The 20635-nt window shown below is 44.7% G+C and overlaps 1 protein-coding gene across 3 annotated transcripts; it reads right to left on the minus strand.

Annotated features, from left to right (window-relative positions):
• Window positions 1-268: 268 nt before the first annotated feature.
• HACL1 (2-hydroxyacyl-CoA lyase 1) lies at window positions 269-20215 on the minus strand. 3 transcript variants are annotated; one of them, XR_013585559.1, is made up of 17 exons: window positions 19408-19733; window positions 18512-18616; window positions 17221-17261; window positions 16369-16449; window positions 14728-14800; window positions 13929-14006; window positions 9665-9759; window positions 9137-9249; window positions 8449-8584; window positions 7861-7966; window positions 6291-6374; window positions 5587-5688; window positions 4429-4599; window positions 3316-3474; window positions 2488-2595; window positions 1881-2067; window positions 269-603 (listed from the first exon to the last, which is right to left on the minus strand). XR_013585559.1 is itself a non-coding variant. In XM_078595089.1 (17 exons), exons 1-17 carry the CDS (start codon window positions 20090-20092, stop codon window positions 571-573), a joined length of 1728 nt encoding a protein of 575 aa, XP_078451215.1. In that variant the 5' UTR covers window positions 20093-20215; the 3' UTR covers window positions 269-570. The 3 variants fall into 3 exon arrangements, 2 of the variants coding, with proteins under 2 accessions (XP_078451215.1, XP_078451210.1); XM_078595089.1 differs by lacking the exon at window positions 19408-19733 and adding an exon at window positions 20021-20215 and having other exon boundaries at window positions 4445-4599; XM_078595084.1 differs by having other exon boundaries at window positions 4445-4599; window positions 19408-19726.
• Window positions 20216-20635: the final 420 nt, after the last annotated feature.

A 20635-nucleotide genomic window follows, 5' to 3' on the forward strand; every position in this document is an offset into this window, starting at 1 on the left:
CTTTATATTTTCACATTTCTACACACGTTACAAAAAAAACCAGTGTGAATATCGTAGGGGAATTTTTTTTTATTGATGTCTAAAGAGATTGACTCATCTTGATTTGGAATTACTTGTGTGATTTTCCTTACATCTGCAGCACATTGCGCAAATGTGGACGGCGTTGAAAAATCTATAAATGCACGTCTTTCAAAATATAATAAACAATTATCAACAGGCATAATTTAATTTTCATGAAACACCATGACGATAAATGAGAAACACAGGGTTGATGAATTGCATTGTTTTTATTGTAAAATTTACGACAAAATAAATCTGTTTAAATCAGAGATTTTCAGGAGAATAATTTTACAAATATATTGTATCGATATAATTTTAACGATTGCATCACAATATATCTACATTTCACACTGAATATTTAAAGGGTTTTTTTCTCCCTGGATACATTCTTGAGGCAAGTAATTGAAGAAACGTGGCTCCGTCTTCCTGGGCTTTTGCCCTACAGAGCGGCTATTGGCCCCAGATGCCCCTTGCAAAGGCAAAAGCAGAGCCACGGAATGGGCAGCTCCCTCACAAGTTTGATCGAGTCAGCCAAGAGAATTCCTGAAAGACAGGGTCAGAGGCATCCGTGAATGTACCCCATATTAGACTTGCGGAATAAAATATTTTAGACCAGTGTTCTTCATTGCTAGGCCCGCGGGTCACTGGCGGTCCCTGGTTGCATTTAGAGTCCGGCCCCTGACGGCAGCTCACGAGAATACACAAAAGTCAAAACACACCCCATCACCATCATACCCAATTGGTTTCAAATGTGTGGCGGCCCTCACACTGATGACGTCTTGTCGGGGAAAGTGGCCCCCCCTCTGAAAATTAGTGGAGAACACTGCTTCTGACCAATGCTACATCGTTAAAACATGGTTTGTCCTACCTTAATAAGTTGAAACACATGTTTTTGTTTACAATGCTCTGTCCTTCATCCACTTACTGTTTATTTTACAAAGAATATGATTGTTATGTGGGCATGCAGTGGCGTTTAGATATGTGAACATTGAAATGTATGTATCTCTCGTGGTCACTCAGCTGGTGGTAATTCACTTTCTGAAGACAGGCTGTTAAAATATAAATAAAACCGATTTACACAACAATACAATAAACTAAAGACCATGCATCTAAACCACCTAAAACGAGTTTTGTATGACTCTAACCCTTAAGACTCATGTATGTATGTTGAACTTCTTTCACACTGTATGTAGCCAACCGTGCTAATCGGAGGTCACACTTTCTGAATACCCCTCACACATAGTTATTTATAAAATGTGAACCAGTGCCGGAGCTATTTAATGTGCAGAAATGTAAATCCACCGGGGCCCATGGGCTGGAGGGGTCAGATGCCAGGTTAAATAAGTATTATTTAAAAATCCTTCTTTTTTAAACACGCTGTAATGAAATGTACGCTACTCATAATGGCAGAACTCCACGACTCCAGGAAGTGGCTGCAAAGCTTGCCATAACGTAAGGGACCGTGGTGATTTACAGCCAACGCGAGTTGAGCGTGGACAATTAGACCCAAGCCGAAACATAACATATAAAAATGAATGTTTACAAAAACTTTTTTTATATATATAGAATATGGTATTGTCATCAGTATGGCATAAGCATACCAAGTTTGCAGTCGATACCACATTGGGAAGTGGGTTAAAATTGAGTTACAAGATTTGAAGATACGACAACGAAAACAACAGAGTGAGTTAAATAAAAGCGTGTAATAAAATAGGGGGGAAAGGCATACAGGGGGCCTCCACTTCATTCCTTGGACCAGGGCTCATACCAACCATGCTACGCCACTGATGCAAACAGCCTACCTCAGCCCAGCCACAAACCTGATTCTTGCGGTCGGCCGATGGACTGATGAGCACGTTGATGAGGCAAGGGAGAGAGGGCTCAGCTAGGCTCACTTGAAGAGCCTCCCTGAGCTCCTTGGGGGTGCGAGCCAGAAACCCACGGCCTCCAAAAGCCGACATCATCTGCTCATAGCGCGCTCCAGGCAGTAGCGATGTGGGAGGGATGCTGCAGAGCCAGAAGGGTGGCGATGAGCAGTGAGCAATCTCACAGCGCAACGTGTGCATCCTCAATCTCCTAGTAAGCAATCATGAATGGTTGATAATAGCTAGGCACATGTAAAATCATAGTAAATTACCATGTAATGGAGTTAAGAGAACATGGTATTTTCCTGGAAGTCAACTCTGCTTAATACAACCCATATAAATCAGTTGACCAAAACACACATTCAAAACTATGATTTCAGTTGTGCAGGCTCAGTGCTCTAGTACGGTATTATTCCTGCTAATTACCCAGCCACCTCCCTTCGCATGGTGTTAAGTGTGCCCTCAGCATCGCTCACAGTTGCCACACACATAAGTGTGTCCTTGGCAATACTCCATCTGGCCACACAGAGGCTGACAGGGGTGAGGCCTCCCTGGTACTTACACGGAGGCGGCGTCACCGGCCTGGGACAGCAGGGCCCAGGTATCTTCGTCCAGCCCCGCGTAGATACCGTTGTTGTTTACGACCAGCACCACCACCGGCAGCTTGTACCTGCAGCGAGCACGGAGAGGCAGCCTATCCTCATCGGACTCACGATTTCTTTATTGGCTTACTGTGTATATATAAAAACAAAATTTACCCCTACTTTTAGCCCACTTGTCCTATCAGTGTCACATCATGAGATGAAGTACATGTTCGGATGTTTCGCAGAGCGGTGCATAAATTCATGTTGGAGAATGGCCCAAAAAAAAGGAACATCATTCAGCTACCTCTGAGAATGCTTCAAGTGACCTGTTCCACACAAATAGGGGCAGCACTTTGCAACATGCTTTGCCACTGTAATGTTCGTCACATGTGTAAAATCAAGATAAAACATTTTCACAGTTGGATTTTTTCCAAATTAAGTCCAGAAACAAATGTAGTATGAAGATGTTTATTTGTGGAGCATTTCAGAACCTGATTTCATTACAGACAGCTCTCTGGATGTGAACCAGGCTCACTGGATTTAAAAATCAAATGAAGGTCCAAAAAATAAAAAATAACAAATGGTATTCATTTAATTGACCCCAGAGGGATGGCGATGGGCTTCATTGACCCCGACCAGGATTGGAACTTGCAACCTTCTCATTAGGAATATAACACTCTGGCATAGCAACACGTGGGCCTTTAATGAGACCCTAACACCAACAATGAAAATTACATTCAGCATTCATCAATTATAATTTAGACTACATCCCGTGCAAGAAAGCCCAGACCGCCCTTACACCTTACCTGACCATGGTCTCAACTTCCATGCCAGAGAATCCAAACGCACTGTCTCCCTCTACACACACCACCTTAGGGGGCGGATCCTGCTGCTTGACAACCATTGCCGCAGCGATGGCATATCCCAGGCCGACTCCCATCGTGCCGAACGTCCCTGCGTCCAGCCTGCGCACGCATCACATCAGCCGCGACAGCTGAGCAGGCTAGTACCCTCATCCTTCCCGTGCAGATAATATAAATGCTAGTGTCAACTTTCGACGTGTATGATATTCGCTCAACTCTCGATAAGAGAGAGAGCAACTCAGAGGCGCAAGGGACCATAGACAAGTGAGAGGGGCAACAGCCAGGCAGTGAGATGGCACCAAATTTCACCCCATGCTCTGTAGTCCTCAATAAATTAAGGTGTCCTCAGCCTATTCATTAAGTGGGAGGAAACCGAAGCACCTGGAAAAAAACCCCACGTGTACGAGGTGGCAGCAGTATCCCATACAGATAAAACTTATTTAGTCGACATGTTGCTGTAGCGCTATCTCCAGGAAATGCAGGGTATTGCACCGAGACGGCCATGGGAAGGCAGGTCCCAACATTTGTGCGATCCACCAACCCTTGTCTCTACAGTGCTGCGCCAGCACTGTCCAACTAAGAGGCACACATGATGCGGACTTCCTCACTTCAAATGTATTTTTCAGAAACAGAAGCCTACACGTTTGAAATGTTTGAAATGTTTGAGAAATAGTCTTGGTGAAATGTTTCGCATGCAGGTCTTCACTGCCACTCATAATCCAAGTGTGGTCTTCCAGGTTATGCTGCTTGTTGAGAGCACTTGTTCTCTCCAGCTTTCACCACGCACTACTGGCGGCATCTTCACGGCCTCACCTGGAAGGCCACACTTGGATCCCCGTACACGTACGTACGCATGTTGAACTCCTTTCGCACCGTATGTAGCCAACCGTGCCAATCGGAGGTACACGTTCATTAGTTTAGCACAAGGATACACATGTTAGCATAAGGGCAAATGTGGGTAGCACGACGTGACACGGGGAAGTCACCGAAAGAGAGGCTCAAGTGCGGGCAGTCTCCTCCGCTGTGGGGCGGGCGTGGGCCAGTGGCATGGCGCACCTGTGGTAGGGCGCACCTGTGGCGGGGCAGGGTGTTGTTCAGCATGGTGCGACCGATGTCCATGGTGTTGGCGCCCTCGCTCACCACGATGGTATCTCGGGGCAGCAGCTCCGCCACGTGGTGGAACACCGTGTAGTAATTCATGGGCAGCGTCTGGTCGGACACCATCGCCTGGGCCACAATGGAGGCACAATACGTATGTATGTTGAGCTTATTTCGCACTGTACGTAGCCAACTGTGCTAATTGGAGGTGCAAGGGAAGGACAACAAAATCACCTCTCCTGCTTGTGTGCCCGTTCATACGGGCAGACTCTAATTTCAGAAGGGGCTTGCCATATTGGAATGTTTGACCACTTCCATTCATGAGTGTTTTGCTTTAGGTAGGAGGAAGCCGGAAAACACCAACGTATGTCCATATAAAATGGGATAACTTCAATGAGTCTCAAGGCTCTTTTTATTGGAATGTTTGACCAATTCTATCAATGTGTAATGACAATAAAGCCTGCATGCGGTGTGAGGGGACTAGTGGCCACGGGAGGTAATGACACAGAAGTCGGCTTACAGTACGAATACACTTGTGGCCACGGGAGGTAATGGAGGTATCAATTGTGAGTGTGAAGGGACTGGTGGCTATGGGAATGTTCGAGAAGGGAGCGTGGTCAGGTGACAGAAGAGGATGGTAGAGTCTGCCGGTAGAGCGAGTGTCCAGAGTCAGCGAGAATGATCGAGAAGGGGGGGCGTGGCCTCGTGTTGAGATATAAGGGAGTTGCGCAAGAGAAGTGTGTCCAGTCGTTATTACAAATGTATGGCTTCAAGTGCAAGCCAGATAACATAGAGAACACCCACTGTGCATGTGAAGGGGGGGGGGGGGTAACAGTTAAAACTCCACACAGATAGATTAAATAATGCATTACTGCACTGTCATATTCCCGGCTATGCAGTACATATGGGTGATCTATCCAACATGTGTGATTGCCACCATACCTAGTTATGGCCTGCCTAGGTAGACATCGAATAATTAACACCTCTTCACCTCCCCCACCCTTCCCCAACCCAACAACTTGTGATTCTAGGAATTATCACAACCGTATTTGGCTTCACAAATTGTTACGATTAGAGTGCGTGGCCCTGCCGCTATACGTGATCATGTGCAAGTACCTTTGATATCCTAGAATTAGCGTCTATTTTCTCCTTTAGGAATGTCCACCACTCTGAGTCCGCCGGGAAGGTCCATCTACTGCTTCCCAGTTGGTCGACAATCTGTAAAACAAGACAATGGCTACGCACAAACACTCTCACATCTCACGAAGGCTGTGCTGGGCACGCCTTGTGGTTTATATCCTGTTAAGTTATGACATGTCCACATAGCCGGCGGGTGGCTAGGGCGAACACGGAATAGTCCCTATCCAACCAGCTTAATTTCAAACACAGTCTATACAACAAAAGCTCTCGAAAGCCAGACTCGGTGAGAGTATACAAGATCACCACTATCGGGGTACACAGTAGACTGATGCAATTGGCAAACCCATCCAATTTCATCTATGTGGTCATTAATATCCACAAATGGGAGAGTGCAATGGCACCACGAGAGGAGCAAGTGGTAGACCGATGCAATCGGTGAACCTGTGCGCTGAGGCTTGTCTGTCTACCATGTACTCTGGTTGAGGTGCGCTCTCTTGTTTTTGGAAGTGACCTTCCCCATTTAAAATAATTTCATTTTCATATAAATAAAACTAAAAAAGACAGCCACGGAAACAAGATTTTCACCCAGCACCTATGCATGCGCAAGAGATAATCTGCTTGTGTTTCTGACAGGGAGGTGACAATTATTCTCTTTCGCTGTCCCTGCAGCGAGTACTGACCTGCATGGTGACCGCTGTGACGTCTCCCAGCAGAGGGCTGCTGGGCTTCACGTTGTTGCCCAGCTCCTCGGCACACACGTCCACCTGCGGAAGCAAAGGCCACATTTCTTGGTCAACATAGCCGATAAAATGATCATGAACCATCACGCCAACTCCGGTCATCCTCATAGCAGCGGATTTTGGCAAACCATGGAGCAAAAACGGTCACCGCATCGCGCACTTTCAAAAGCGCTTCTGCGGCCGTCTGGAACGCTCTTCCATGCGATATTAAGAAGCCATACTCTTTGGTTCTTTCGGTAAAGTCACGTAGGTATAAAATAAAATCAATCACGACGTTTTGGGCAGACAAAAACAGTCTGCCTCAGCAGCAGACCATGCTTCTACATGCAGGAGTTCATGGGGGGAGAGGGGGGTGGGGGTTTGTGGCGTGCAGGGATAGGTGGTGGCTGGAGAAATGAGCATGTCAATGAGCTTGAATTAGTTTCAAATTGGAGCAGCCTTATTAAAACCACAACAGCAGATCATTCTTTATCACCTGATGATGGACTCTTGTGTTGCGACCGAAACCTCGTGTTCTTTATTATTTTTCTATCTACGAGACTTTACCGAAAGAACCAGAGAGTATGTAAATGTAAGATTAGAGAAATCTTGACAAACGAAGCTGTGGGGGTGGCCATTGTATCGTGAGAGATTAGCATGTCAATGTGTTGAGTAGTAGACGGAGGTACTCGGAGACGGAGGTGAGTTAGGGGCTTCCGCCATGGTTTATTAACACATATCACTATTCCTGGTTCCCTCTTTACCCCTTCTACTATCCCCGTTCCTCCAGTGACCCCGCTTACGTCACGGGGTCTCCCTTAAATACCCTAGGAGGGGTGACGTCACGTGCACTGCCCAGCGCTTGCGACCCCACGTCCCGTGATGTCACCGCACCGGACAGCGCACACGACGCCACCACTCTCCTCTACTCCTCTACAAATGTAAGAAATTTGCTTGTAAATGTAATTTTGGAGAGAGCTCGGAAAGAGCCATCGCCACATATAGGTGGAAAAGGATGCAAGCCGCCATTTACTAATACAGCTAACGGTGGCTGTGTTAGTAAATGTAACTCAGAGAGTCGAAAATAACTAATAACATAGGTAGGTAGAGAGGGAACACCACAGCCAATTATGACCTAAACTGGTTAATAATGTCCTTCCAATGATTGCTCAGTTTGTACCCATCTTCTCGGTTGAAATTGTGTCTGTGTTTATATATCTAGATGGCTTCATGAACGAATCTTTGTTGATAGCCAGTGGGATTGCAGAGTACCCTCGTCTTGGCAAAATCATTTCCGTGTGTGCCCACAGCATTAAAACAATGATCAGCCACGGCTGAGGTATTGGTCCTACCGTGTTTCAGATTTGCCTTATGAATTCCTGCAGTCATGAAAGCTGTAAGTCAACATTAAACCTTGTTAAAGCTGTTTAATGTACATGTGCACTAAACTGGTGAAAGCATTTTAAGTTCACAGCTTTGCGGAGAGATCGTCCCGCAGTGCATGCAGCACGAGTATTTGTGTCACGGCCACCTGGATGATCTTGACGTCGTGCCGGAAGCGAGGAGGTAGCCCAAAGTGCAACATCCAGTTGAGGCGAGCGCCCAGCAGCAGCACAACGTCCGCATGCTGCAGCGCCCTGCACACACATGGCCAACGTTACCGCACACGCAAGCCCATGATCTACAAGGCCCACGCTGCTCTCTTTCATTCATAAATTTAGCACTGCCGATCACAGCTCGATGCAGGCTACGTTGCTGCCTTACATTCTTTAATGAAGCCCTGACGAAAGATCACACCGCAGTATTTCATTTCTTCACGTATGTATGTACAGTAAGTTTAACTTCTTTCGCACCGTACGTAGCCAACCGTGCTAATCGGCGGTGCGGGAAGTACTGATGACCACCGATCAATGTGACTCGCCAATAAAAGGAACAAAAGAAGCGATTTGGCGAGTACAGGATTGACAGGGGCGAGCAAGGTCTCGACCATGCCGGTAAGGTACGTCCACCTGATCCGAGGTCACTGGCAAGCTTTAGCCCTCTAGGAGTTGGGAGTGGACTCGTCCAGGGGAATGGCGACCGGAAGGTGTTCTGCGCAGCATAAGGGGTCGCCCTGCACCTGGAGCGGGCGGCTGCGACACAGCGTGGGTGGTCGTCCGGCAAGACGCCCTTGCCCATGGGGGTCGGCAGGAATGGCAGTGCAAAGTCTTCCACCAGACGCCGCACGCTGTGCTCGGCCCGCGCGTAACCGGCACCTGCGGAGGTAGCCAGACAAGCTCGCACGTTATTCGCACCCCAGCTCCGTGACTCCATCACAATAGGCACCATGCGGACTGTTTGGTCTGTGTATTTTGTTCTACTTGATAAGACGCACAGTGCAGCCACTGCTTCATACGGCGAACACGGTTAATTCTCGTTTATCTGTAGGTGGATTATAGACTTGTGTGACATCTTCATGGCCACTCTGGTTTAATTATTAGCTGCCCCTCACTCATCGTGACCACAAACACGTGGCCGACATTACCGCACATGCAAGCCTTAATCCACAAGGCCCCCGCTGCACTCTTTCTTTAATAAATTTAGCACTGGTGATCACAGATCCACGCAGCCGATGTTGCTATCATACTTTCTTTAATGAAGCACTGACGACCTCCGATTGACAAAAATTACAGACAAAAAACGATGACACGTTCAACGTCTTCACGCCCATTCCGCGCAGGTGAACACTAAATATCCGAGCCACATTACCGTGAACAATGGAGAGTTGACTCTGTATGTAAAAGTGTGTTTCTGTGCTCAGGGCCCACCCTTGCCCACGATCACAAGGGGCCGCTTGGCATTCCTGAGCGTGGCAGCAGCTGCTGCGACTGACTGTGGGTCAGCCATGGAGACAGGAGGTGGCAGGCAGCGAGGAAGAAACCTACAATTACACCAACACACACACACAAAGTACCACGCGCTTCCCTGTAGTGAAAGCAATTAAACTGTATCGTGTACGCTTTAAGATGCTTGACAAGCATTTGTTTTACACTGTAGAGTATGTCAGCTATGACACACCTTGCTTTGAAATTAAGTCATATGCCAGACACTATTCCAAACACCTAATATCGTGAGCATTATCTTTATTTCTTTATTTATGTATTGTCCAACTATTCTCACTTAGGAAGAAACCAAAGTGCCCGGAGATATATCAATGAGCCTAATATGATAACAGTGACACTTTACATGATGAGAAACCTACTTGCTTATACTAAATAATTATTTTTTCCCCCATCCAAATCTTTACCTGCGTGCACCACTGCTTGGGTGTGTGTGTGTAGCGTAGGCAGGCTCACTTCACAGACTCCCTGCTGATGGTGGCGTTAACCATGTTTCCGGGGATGTCGATGTAACACGCACCCGGGCGGCCGTAAATGCTCGTTCTCACTGCCTGGGATAAGGACACCGGTGTGAGTGGCGACACCAATGTCGTCGTGCACTGGCAGGCGCTGCTGTTCGGAGGTGGTCACTGGGGATATATTTACAGCCGGCACGCTCTCTGTGAGCTTCAGTCAATGTGTGAGAATTGTGTGTGTGTGCGTATATTTATATATGTGGGGAGCAGTAGTGTAGCGGTTAGCGCGCTGCGCTATGAACCTGGCGACCCGGGTTCGATTCCCGCTCACGGCCAACACCAGTGATGATGATCTGAACCGGTCCTGGGCCTCCCTTAGGCCGACTCAGCCTGAAATGAGTATCTGGTGCGGTTTGTAAATATGGCCACTGGGGAAACGAAGGCGGTCGGGCGTGGTGCTGGCCACCCACCCCCTCGTGTACCGTTCCAGCCTTCATAGGTACTCGCTAACAGCACTTGCCCCTACAGTCTGTTAAGGCTATACGGGGGATCTTTGTATCTTTGTATATATATGTATATGTGGGGGGGAAGCGGTAGTGTAGCGCTTAGTACGCTGCGCTACGAACCCGGCGACCCGAGTTCAATTCCCACTTATGACGATTTTCTGAACTGGTCCCAGGCCTCCCCTGGGTCGACTCAATCTCAAATGAGTACCTGGTGAGGTGCAAATATCGCCATTGGGGAGACAAAGGCGGCCGAGCGTGGTGCTGGCCACCCACCCCCTCGTGTATCGTTCCGGCCTTCATAGGTGCTCGCTCACAGCACTTGCCCCAACAGTCTCTTAAGGCTAAATGGGGAATCTTTAGTTTTTGTCTTTGTATATATCCGTGTGAGCTGAAAGGGGGTGCCATATGTGAAGGGGCATTAATGCGTGAGTTGTGTGTGTGCGAGTCTGTGATAAGGCCTACATGCATGTGTCTTTGAGACTTGACAGTCCTCTTTGTACCTCAATATACAATATATTTAAATAGCATATACAGTAATCCCTCGCCACTTCGCGGTTCAAGTTTCGCGGCCTCAGTGCATCGCGGATTTTTCAAACTGATTTAAAGGCCTCATTATACCTGTGCAGTAACACCATCATCATCATTCATCATCACATTCATCAAACTGCACAGGTCTGTCATCGTCGTCATTGTCATCGTCATTGTCATCGTCATCGTCGTCATTACTGGAGTCAAGTCTCAAGATACTACTGTCATTGGTGAGTGTAGAACACCATAATACGTATCGTATGAGAGAGAGAGAGAGAGTGAATGTATAATATTAAGGTTTTATAATTAGATAGATTTAAGTAAAATATATATATAAAGTATAAATATACATATTTTAAACATTCTGGTACCCACACACACATATACAGAAATTCCTAGGGGGCCAATCCTACTTCGCAGATTTTCACCTATCGCGAGGGGTTCCGGTCCCCATTAACCGCGATAAACGAGGGATCACTGTAGATTTTAATTTTAGAACTTTCGTGACTGCAGGAATTATTATTTGGTTCTTTCGGTTAAGTCACGTCTAAAGATAAAATAAAAAATTAAATTAAATAATAGAATACGACGTTTCGATTGCAACACAAGCAATCGTCATTATTTAAGGCCACCCCACAGAGACGATCACCCCTCTCTGTTACCTGTGTTGCTCTCGCTATGTATCTTGGTGATATCTGTCTGCTAATATGTCTGTCTATAGTTTTCTGGTTAGATTTTATGTCGCTATTTCATTATACCTGATGATGATTGCTTGTGTTGCAATCGAAACGTCGTATTCTATTATTTAATTTAATTTATTATTTTATCTTTAGACGTGACTTAACCGAAAGAACCAAATAATAATTCCTGCAGTCACGAAAGTTCTAAAATTAAGATTGAACCACTTCTACGGGGAAGGTTTAAGCTTATCTTTTTTCTCTCTCTCTGGCGACTTGTTTTCTCTGCCTGTGTCCTCTTTAGAATGTTCACACTTAAATTCTAACTTAGCAATCTTTGAAATACGTAATCAACCAGGCTATGCGTTAATTGTGTGTTGACCGACCCTCTGTGTTGTATTACATTACATTTCGATATTTTACTAGGTTATTTAATTTTAGTGTGTCTTTCTCCTGATTTTCAGGCTTGCTTGCCGTTAATCGTACTTGCAGCACCAATTGATATGCTAATTTTTTCTCTAACCCCCCTCCCTCTCTCTGCCTCCGCCCCCCCATCTGTCTATTTAAGGCCACCCCACAGAGACGATCACCCCTCTCTGTTACCTGTGTTGCTCTCGCTATGTATCTTGGTGATATCTGTCTGCTAATATGTCTGTCTATAGTTTTCTGGTTAGATTTTATGTCGCTATTTCATTATACCTGATGATGATTGCTTGTGTTGCAATCGAAACGTCGTATTCTATTATTTAATTTAATTTATTATTTTATCTTTAGACGTGACTTAACCGAAAGAACCAAATAATAATTCCTGCAGTCACGAAAGTTCTAAAATTAAGATTGAACCACTTCTACGGGGAAGTTTTAAGCTTATCTTTTTTCTCTCTCTCTGGCGACTTGTTTTCTCTGCCTGTGTCCTCTTTAGAATGTTCACACTTAAATTCTAACTTAGCAATCTTTGAAATACGTAATCAACCAGGCTATGCGTTAATTGTGTGTTGACCGACCCTCTGTGTTGTATTACATTACATTTCGATATTTTACTAGGTTATTTAATTTTAGTGTGTCTTTCTCCTGATTTTCAGGCTTGCTTGCCGTTAATCGTACTTGCAGCACCAATTGATATGCTAATTTTTTCTCTAACCCCCCTCCCTCTCTCTGCCTCCGCCCCCCCATCTGTCTATTTAAGGCCACCCCACAGAGACGATCACCCCTCTCTGTTACCTGTGTTGCTCTCGCTATGTATCTTGGTGATATCTGTCTGCTAATATGTCTGTCTATAGTTTTCTGGTTAGATTTTATGTCGCTATTTCATTATACCTGATGATGATTGCTTGTGTTGCAATCGAAACGTCGTATTCTATTATTTAATTTAATTTATTATTTTATCTTTAGACGTGACTTAACCGAAAGAACCAAATAATAATTCCTGCAGTCACGAAAGTTCTAAAATTAAGATTGAACCACTTCTACGGGGAAGTTTTAAGCTTATCTTTTTTCTCTCTCTCTGGCGACTTGTTTTCTCTGCCTGTGTCCTCTTTAGAATGTTCACACTTAAATTCTAACTTAGCAATCTTTGAAATACGTAATCAACCAGGCTATGCGTTAATTGTGTGTTGACCGACCCTCTGTGTTGTATTACATTACATTTCGATATTTTACTAGGTTATTTAATTTTAGTGTGTCTTTCTCCTGATTTTCAGGCTTGCTTGCCGTTAATCGTACTTGCAGCACCAATTGATATGCTAATTTTTTCTATAACCCCCCTCCCTCTCTCTGCCTCCGCCCCCCCCTCTGTCTATTTAAGGCCACCCCACAGAGACGATCACCCCTCTCTGTTACCTGTGTTGCTCTCGCTATGTATCTTGGTGATATCTGTCTGCTAATATGTCTGTCTATAGTTTTCTGGTTAGATTTTATGTCGCTATTTCATTATACCTGATGATGATTGCTTGTGTTGCAATCGAAACGTCGTATTCTATTATTTAATTTAATTTATTATTTTATCTTTAGACGTGACTTAACCGAAAGAACCAAATAATAATCACTGTAGATGTAACTGCATTCCCTACACACTTGTAGGTCAATGGCTACATGACTGAAGATAGCTGTTGTGTCCACAATGTGTGGTATTGAGTTTGCGATGTCTATGTGGGAATAACACAAGAGAGATAGATGAGAGGCTTTGTTAACACTTCAAAATCAGAATATTTATTTATACTGGAAGAATCTGATGAACTATAAAGCTCTCTTTCACGGATGTCCAGTTGCAGCAGGTCAGAACGTTACAACAATAAACAATACAAAAAATGATTGGAGTGCAAAGTATAGGAAAGGTAAGAAAATAATAAAAACATATATATACAAATATAACGAAACTGTTTAATCTTACCAGGCAAAGCCCACTGAGCTATTAGCTTCTTTTTCAGAAGCGACTTGACCACAAATGATAGCTCAACAAAGTGGCTTATCACGTCGAAATGTATAGCTGCCAAATACTTTTAATGCATATTTTTACCGGTGTGCCGGGTAGAAACCGGGTGCTGATAATACACACCTTCTCCACGATGCCTGGGATGCTCTGCAGGCTGCTGGGCCTGGCTGAGAACTTGCTGTACAAGCGGCATGACTCCACCTGTCGGCAGAAACCAGCAACGGGGGGTGTGCACAAGGATTATGTTAACTGATCTTTATATATGTACAATATATAAGTGAGATTACTGTGAACATCTGAGAAAGACTTGTCTGAACACTGCCACATTTGCTCAGACAAACATCCGTCTAATTAGGCTCAGGGGAAGAAGGCTATAGTGATCAATGGGGCTAAGTGGTTGTGTTTGTCTCCCTGTCCAAATCCGTAGCATCACTGAAAAATGGACACAAACGATTAAGACAGAAGTATCACAGCCGACAGTCGGTGCAATTAATTAGTCTTACTTTGTAAGACTAAAACCAATAGAAAGCTCTTAACTTCTGTAAGCACTGTTAAAAAAGTAGTAAAGGGGCTTTATTAAACCATTGAAAACAAAATACATTGAAGCCATTGGCATATGGGCATTTATCCTGATGAAAGTTTTCAAACTACATTATTTTATTTTTACCTTCAACAAGTTCTCACTTCACTGAGTTCCCACACCAAAGTCTGACTGAGTGCAATAATTCTGCTCTGATACATTGGCGTTATTGGAAGGAGCCGTGCACAAACGATGCGGGGCCCAAATATTTTTGTTACAACCATGTGTGCCAATTGGCCTTTATTTACCAGCGTTCATGTGTAAACAGATGGCAATACAAGTGTGTCTTTGTCAGTAGATGCCGGCAGCAATCAACATTGATGACCAGGAGGATGCCCTGACCTGTGGGAACTCCTGAAATGCCCCCATGGCCTCCTGGTCTTGGTCACTGGAGCCACCCAACACCAGCACAGGCCTGGGTAAAACAGACAAATGATTCGAATTATAACACTGGTCAACACTTTTTCCGGCATAAGGTATTCCAACGGTTTTAAGGTAATTTTGAGGTGCTGATTCCAAACCTGGAATCAGTTTTTGTCTATCGCATCAGGTTTTTGAGATATCAAATATTGCATTTTCAATAAAAACTGCAGAAGAAAAATATTAAATAAATGTGGATATCTACATAAAATGATATTATAAACACACTATCCTAAAAATACAGCACCATATTTTAACACTAAAGCAGTCACTGACTCGCAACAACTTGCAATCATAAGTGACAGAGTTAATTTCGGGTAAAATCAATGAAAATGGGGTATGCCGATAGCATAAAAATGAGATGTGATAGAGCAAATCGGAGATCAGATTTGGAATCAGCACCCTGAAATTAGTCTAGAACAGCTGCAAAAGTCCAGGCCAGAAAAAAAAAAATGTTGTTGACCAGTGTTATACAGACTATATTGTGTTGTTTATGCATTCATAATAAATGAAAATCACCCGTAAAAACACCTTTGACAAAAGTAGGCTAGATACTCTCATGAAAGTACATTACAATCAAAGACATTTTCAATGGATTACAAACTGTGATGATGATAATCGACAGCATACCTATGCATTAGCAGCTAATGTTGACTCATGCTACTTGCTCATCTATTGAGACTTTAGTAACTCGACACTTGAGCTGCTCTCAACACACCACTCTCCTGTACCACCACTGGTGGTGTGTAGGGCCGCCGAAAGATTTTTGGAAGCTCAAGCCAAAATTCCAGATGAGGCTCCCCCTGAGGCCCCCCAGGGCTCTGTTTTTATCAGAAACTAAAACTATATTACGTGTTGTTGTTGTTGTCGTATCCTCAAATCTTGTAACTCAATTTTAACCCACTTCCCAATATGGCATCGACTGCAAACTTGGTATACTTATGTCATACTGATGACAATACTATAGTCTATCATTAAAAATGAAAAATTTAAACCATCTTTTTTGTATGTTATGTTTCGCCTTGGGTCTAATTGTCCACGCTCAACTCACGTTGGCTATAAATCACCACGGTCCCTTACATTATGGCAAGCCTCGGGGCCACTTCCTGGAGTCGTGGAGTTCTGCCATTACTCGTACAGTACATTTCATTAAAGTGTGTTTAAAAAAAAGTATTTTTTAAATATTACTTATTTATAGCTCTTTTTCATAAGCAACATGGCCGCAAATGATAGCTCAAGCTTAGCATGTGAAAATTGCTAGCAGCCAATTACTCTAAACGCGTGTTTCTAAATGCGGAGGGAAAAACCGGAGGACCCGGAGAAAAATCCACGTGACCACGAGGAGAACAAGAAAACTCCAAATACACAGGCATCAGGGTCAGGGTTGAACCGACAACCTCCTGTATACCAGGTGGGGCAGTTAACATCTCGCCATCGTAGGGGCGCTGCGAAGGCGAGTTGGTAACTGCCCCAGCTGCCACACCCTCTCTCTCTCCCTCTATGCAGCCCCGGTGGCGTGCGAGCGAGAGGATGCGTGGTCACGCATCAACGTCCGCCGCTCACCAGCAGTTGACGTTAGCGTTGGCCATTCCGCCCAGGGCGTGGATGAGACCCGGGCCCGAGACGACAAGGCAGATTCCAGGCCTGCGCCACACCGCACGATCACACGTGGCACCACACAGCCACAGGTCAGCACCAACGTTTTGGAAAATCCAACAAAATTCAAGGATTATCGCTGATCAATGTGAAATCTCTCCATATTCAAACAAATATGGAGGGCCGCTCACATCTGTTTTGCGGCTACAAGCCAATGGTTAAAATTCTGCATTTCCATGGTGTGGTGAGGGCCAGTCCTCTTAATTGACTTTTCACAAAGTGGTACTATTTTACGACCCAAAACCAGAATATGAATTTACAAGCTCCAAATTGTGAGTGAAGCACTCTGCAAGTTCCACTTGGCCAGAAAAGCCAGATACTGAATGATGGCCATGGCCATTATTAGGACCATTCATATGTGTATAGTAATCTTTTTTTCATTTGCTGGAAAATAATGGTGTTATTCAACAGCATTGATGTGATCAACAGAAGATTATCCCATATGTTCTAAAATTATTCATCAATTGATTAAAATCTCAATTTCTGAAGTATAATGAGAAAAAAATCTTGCGTTATTTTTATTCGTATAAATATTGTCACATATAATTTACAAAATACTGATTATTTTTTTATCAGTACAATGCCAAATAGCACAGTTCACTTTTGTACAATCGCTTGATTCAATAAACCCATTATTTGCCCTCGTCAAGATGTGACATGACCAGTCGGGGGTTATATGTCGTGGATCACTGCAACACAGAGCAGCAAATAAAAGTACTGCTTCAGCAGCAGCCAGAGAGTGTCGGAATCCCCTCACACCTGCTGGTGAGGTATCCAACAGCGGAAGCTGCGTAGCACGCCTGCACGGCACAACACGGACAGGACATCATCACCACTCCATAAAAATACATTATCATCAGACAAGGTCTATCCGCTGCTGAATGAAGGACAAAGAAAATTCATCGGAAGCTGAAAAGAGCGCAGAGTAGCAAGGAGAAGTGGATGCTTGTATTTACAGTATTTCAAGCGTGCATGACGGGGAACACGTGGATAAGGGGCCGTCCATAAATGACGTCACGCGATTTTGGACGATTTTTGACCCCCCCCCCTCGTCACACTGCGTCACAAAAAGTCAGACCCCCCTCAAATATGACGTCACAAAGCCCCCCCCCCGCCAAAATAAAACATGCTTCAAATCGCTTTAAACTATTGTCCTTGTAGTGCGTATTTAATGTGGCGCTGTACTTTGATGTTGTAAGAGAAAACATTTATTAAAAAGTCCATTTCATAGAGTAGAACGTGTTGTGTCTATATTTATTTAAAGTTGCGCATTTTGATGTGACGTCACACTTCTCCCCCCCCCGTCACACATCGTCCCAAATGTCTGACCCCCCCCCCCCCCCCAGGTGCGTGATGTCATTTATGGACGGCCCCTAAGTGAACATGCACCAGTTAAAGACATAATTTTGACTGTTAAGAAAAGTTAGTGGGTGGGCAGGATATGTCGCTATAAAGAATAATGGCCGGGCGTCAAGACTAACAACAGTGTAGCAGCCAAAGGACGGAACATATAACGAGGAGATGGAGGGATGAAATCAGCTCACTTGCAGGACATACATTAATTGTTGCATTGCACGACCATGTAAGAAAACATATTAATGCTAACTTCAAAATACCAGACTCAAGAGATTTAGATAGTGATTAGACACTTACATGCACAAAAGGTAGCAGAAGAAGTAACTTGATTTATATATAACATTACCAGATTAACAGTTTGCATGTGAATCGGAAGGAATGAAAACTAACATGTGACCCTCTGGTATCACTAACATATTCATTGCAATCATCAGCACGTTCTAAGTTGTATATTGTAATCCAGTGATAAAATACATGTTTAAATGCCCTCTCATTCACACAGTGGTTGAGCATGGTTAGCATGGACCTTGGTGCAAGGCATTAAATGGGACCCCAGTGTCCAAAGTTTCCACAGGCCTGATGCCTAACCCCCCCCCAGCCCGTGGGCTCCAGTGCAGTTACACCGCCTGCACACCTCGATGGCTTCGCCACCGCATCACATGGCAAGTGAAACACCCCCATGGCCAGTACCCACCGCCTGTTCGTTGCGCATGCCGATGTACTTGATGCCGACTTGTTGTGCTGCTATTGCCACTTCTATGATGGGTACCCCCACCACTCCAAACATGAACTCAATACCCTGTAGCCGACACACACACAAAGTGCACGGCAGTCCATCACAAGCACGATGTCGACGTACACTCCATTGTTATTATTGCCTTTGATAACTTTGGCTTAAAAGGAATCCCAAATGCATAAGGATTCTGTGCTGCTAGCGTGGGTTCACTTCAAAAATTTGTTAACCTCAAAATAAGGATGAATGCTCCTTCAACCCACGACGTGTTATTCAGTTTCAGAGGGTGAAAGGATTATGTCAGTACTGCCGGGCTGCATATGGATCAGGAACAATGTTTTAAAACAATACACACCCAACAATGTTGGGTTATATTGATACAATGAACACTGGCAAATGGTGTATTAGTAGCAGTGAAAGTTGCTCTTATAATTACAGTAATAATGTATGACGAATTACAATATATCTGGAAGTAATTTGGAATTTAATTAGGATTTCTTTTTGCCAAATTGCGCCATCTGCTATTAAGTGGACAACTGCCTGCCACTTCGTTCAAGATACTCTCAACAAGGTTCTCTCAACAAAGGCCCAAATTTTAACAACTCCTCATAACTGAATATTATTTAAAAACAATTGTGAATACAGAATGTGAGAAAGTCATTGGATGTCACACGCATTTACGAACAAGCAACTTTAGTTTCGTGAAATGCATTGCAAAATGACCTTTTACCCAGATGCACTTGTTGTGTGTGCACGAGCCCAAGGTCGAAAAGAGAAAAGTCCCTGTTATATCACCGAGCATTAACAAACAAGACTTTTTTCAATAGTGTTCTGCACTGACATGTGTGGTTAATCACCGTTTTAAAAGCGCTTGTTTTGCATGTGGGAGAAAAAAACAATACCTGGACTAAACCCACGTAAGATTGGGGATAACTCTCAAAAGCCTCAACACAAGCCCACTTGATGTACTGCCATCTCTGGGTCTCGTTGCTTTCAAGAAACACTGGCAATCTCACAGCAAGGGCATGGAGATGATCTCTGTTCGATCCACCAACCCTTCTTGCCAAGTGCCTTTTTGGGACAACTGGACTCATGAAAAACAACATAACAACGTCCCTAACGAAGCACGCGTTTAATCTCTACGTACTGCCGGCGATGGCACGTCTAGGAAACGTGAACATTGACCCCCATTATATAATGGAGGGAAGCACACTTCTGGCCTCAAATGCATCCAAGTGGCGCCGGGGTGGCGAGATGTTAACTCCCTCGCCTGGTATGCAGGAGGTTCGTGGGTTCGATCTCGACCCTGACACCTGCTGTATAATTGAAACTTGCGCCGTCTCTCTCGCTGTGGTCGCGTGGATTTTTCTCGGGGTTCTTTAGAGTATTTGGCTGCTATATATAGCTCACTGGAAGAAAAAAAAAACATTATTCATAGGTTACTTTTTTGCTACATGGCATCGCGGTCACCTGCTCCAAAAGGGCTTCCGCGACGAGCTGGGCTCCCGTGAGCTGTTCGCCGGTCTCGTCCTGTGCAGACATTTCTGGCGGCTTCTGTGGAGCTGCAACACCAGCACGAAACAAGGAAGAAGCAGGACAAAAGGGGGAGTTACGGGGAGCAGCCACTAGGAGCAGAGCAGCAGGCGCCAATGGGGTGGTGGGGGTGACAGCAAACAGAACGCCCGCCGGACCGCCCCATGCCCCATCGTCTATGCAACGTCTCATGACGGCGCGCCGTGCGGGCCAATTGTTCACGCCCCCACTGGGTTCTGTTTTTGTGAAATGGCAACGCACGTGCTCGCTTGTGGGTGCTCTGTGACCTGTACACGACGGCGTTGTGGCCCATGCGTTGGCGATTGTTGATCAGCGGTTAGATTGTAATTATGTGAATGATGGTAATACTGCGTGGGCTGTTAGAGCCAGTTTGTTTATAAAGTGTGTAAAAATGGTTTGGAGATTTTAGTGGAGTCGATGTCAGGCGTGGCAAAAAGAGTGGGGCATGTTTCTACACAATTTGTTTTCGAACAGTAGGTGGAACCATTGCTCTGTTTCAGGCGCATGGTGATTTTTTTTTGTAACGAAGAC

This window comes from Lampetra planeri, chromosome 1 (assembly GCF_965212315.1).
Source record: "Lampetra planeri chromosome 1, kcLamPlan1.2.h2, whole genome shotgun sequence".
In the NCBI taxonomy this organism is placed as follows: Eukaryota; Metazoa; Chordata; class Hyperoartia; order Petromyzontiformes; family Petromyzontidae; genus Lampetra; species Lampetra planeri.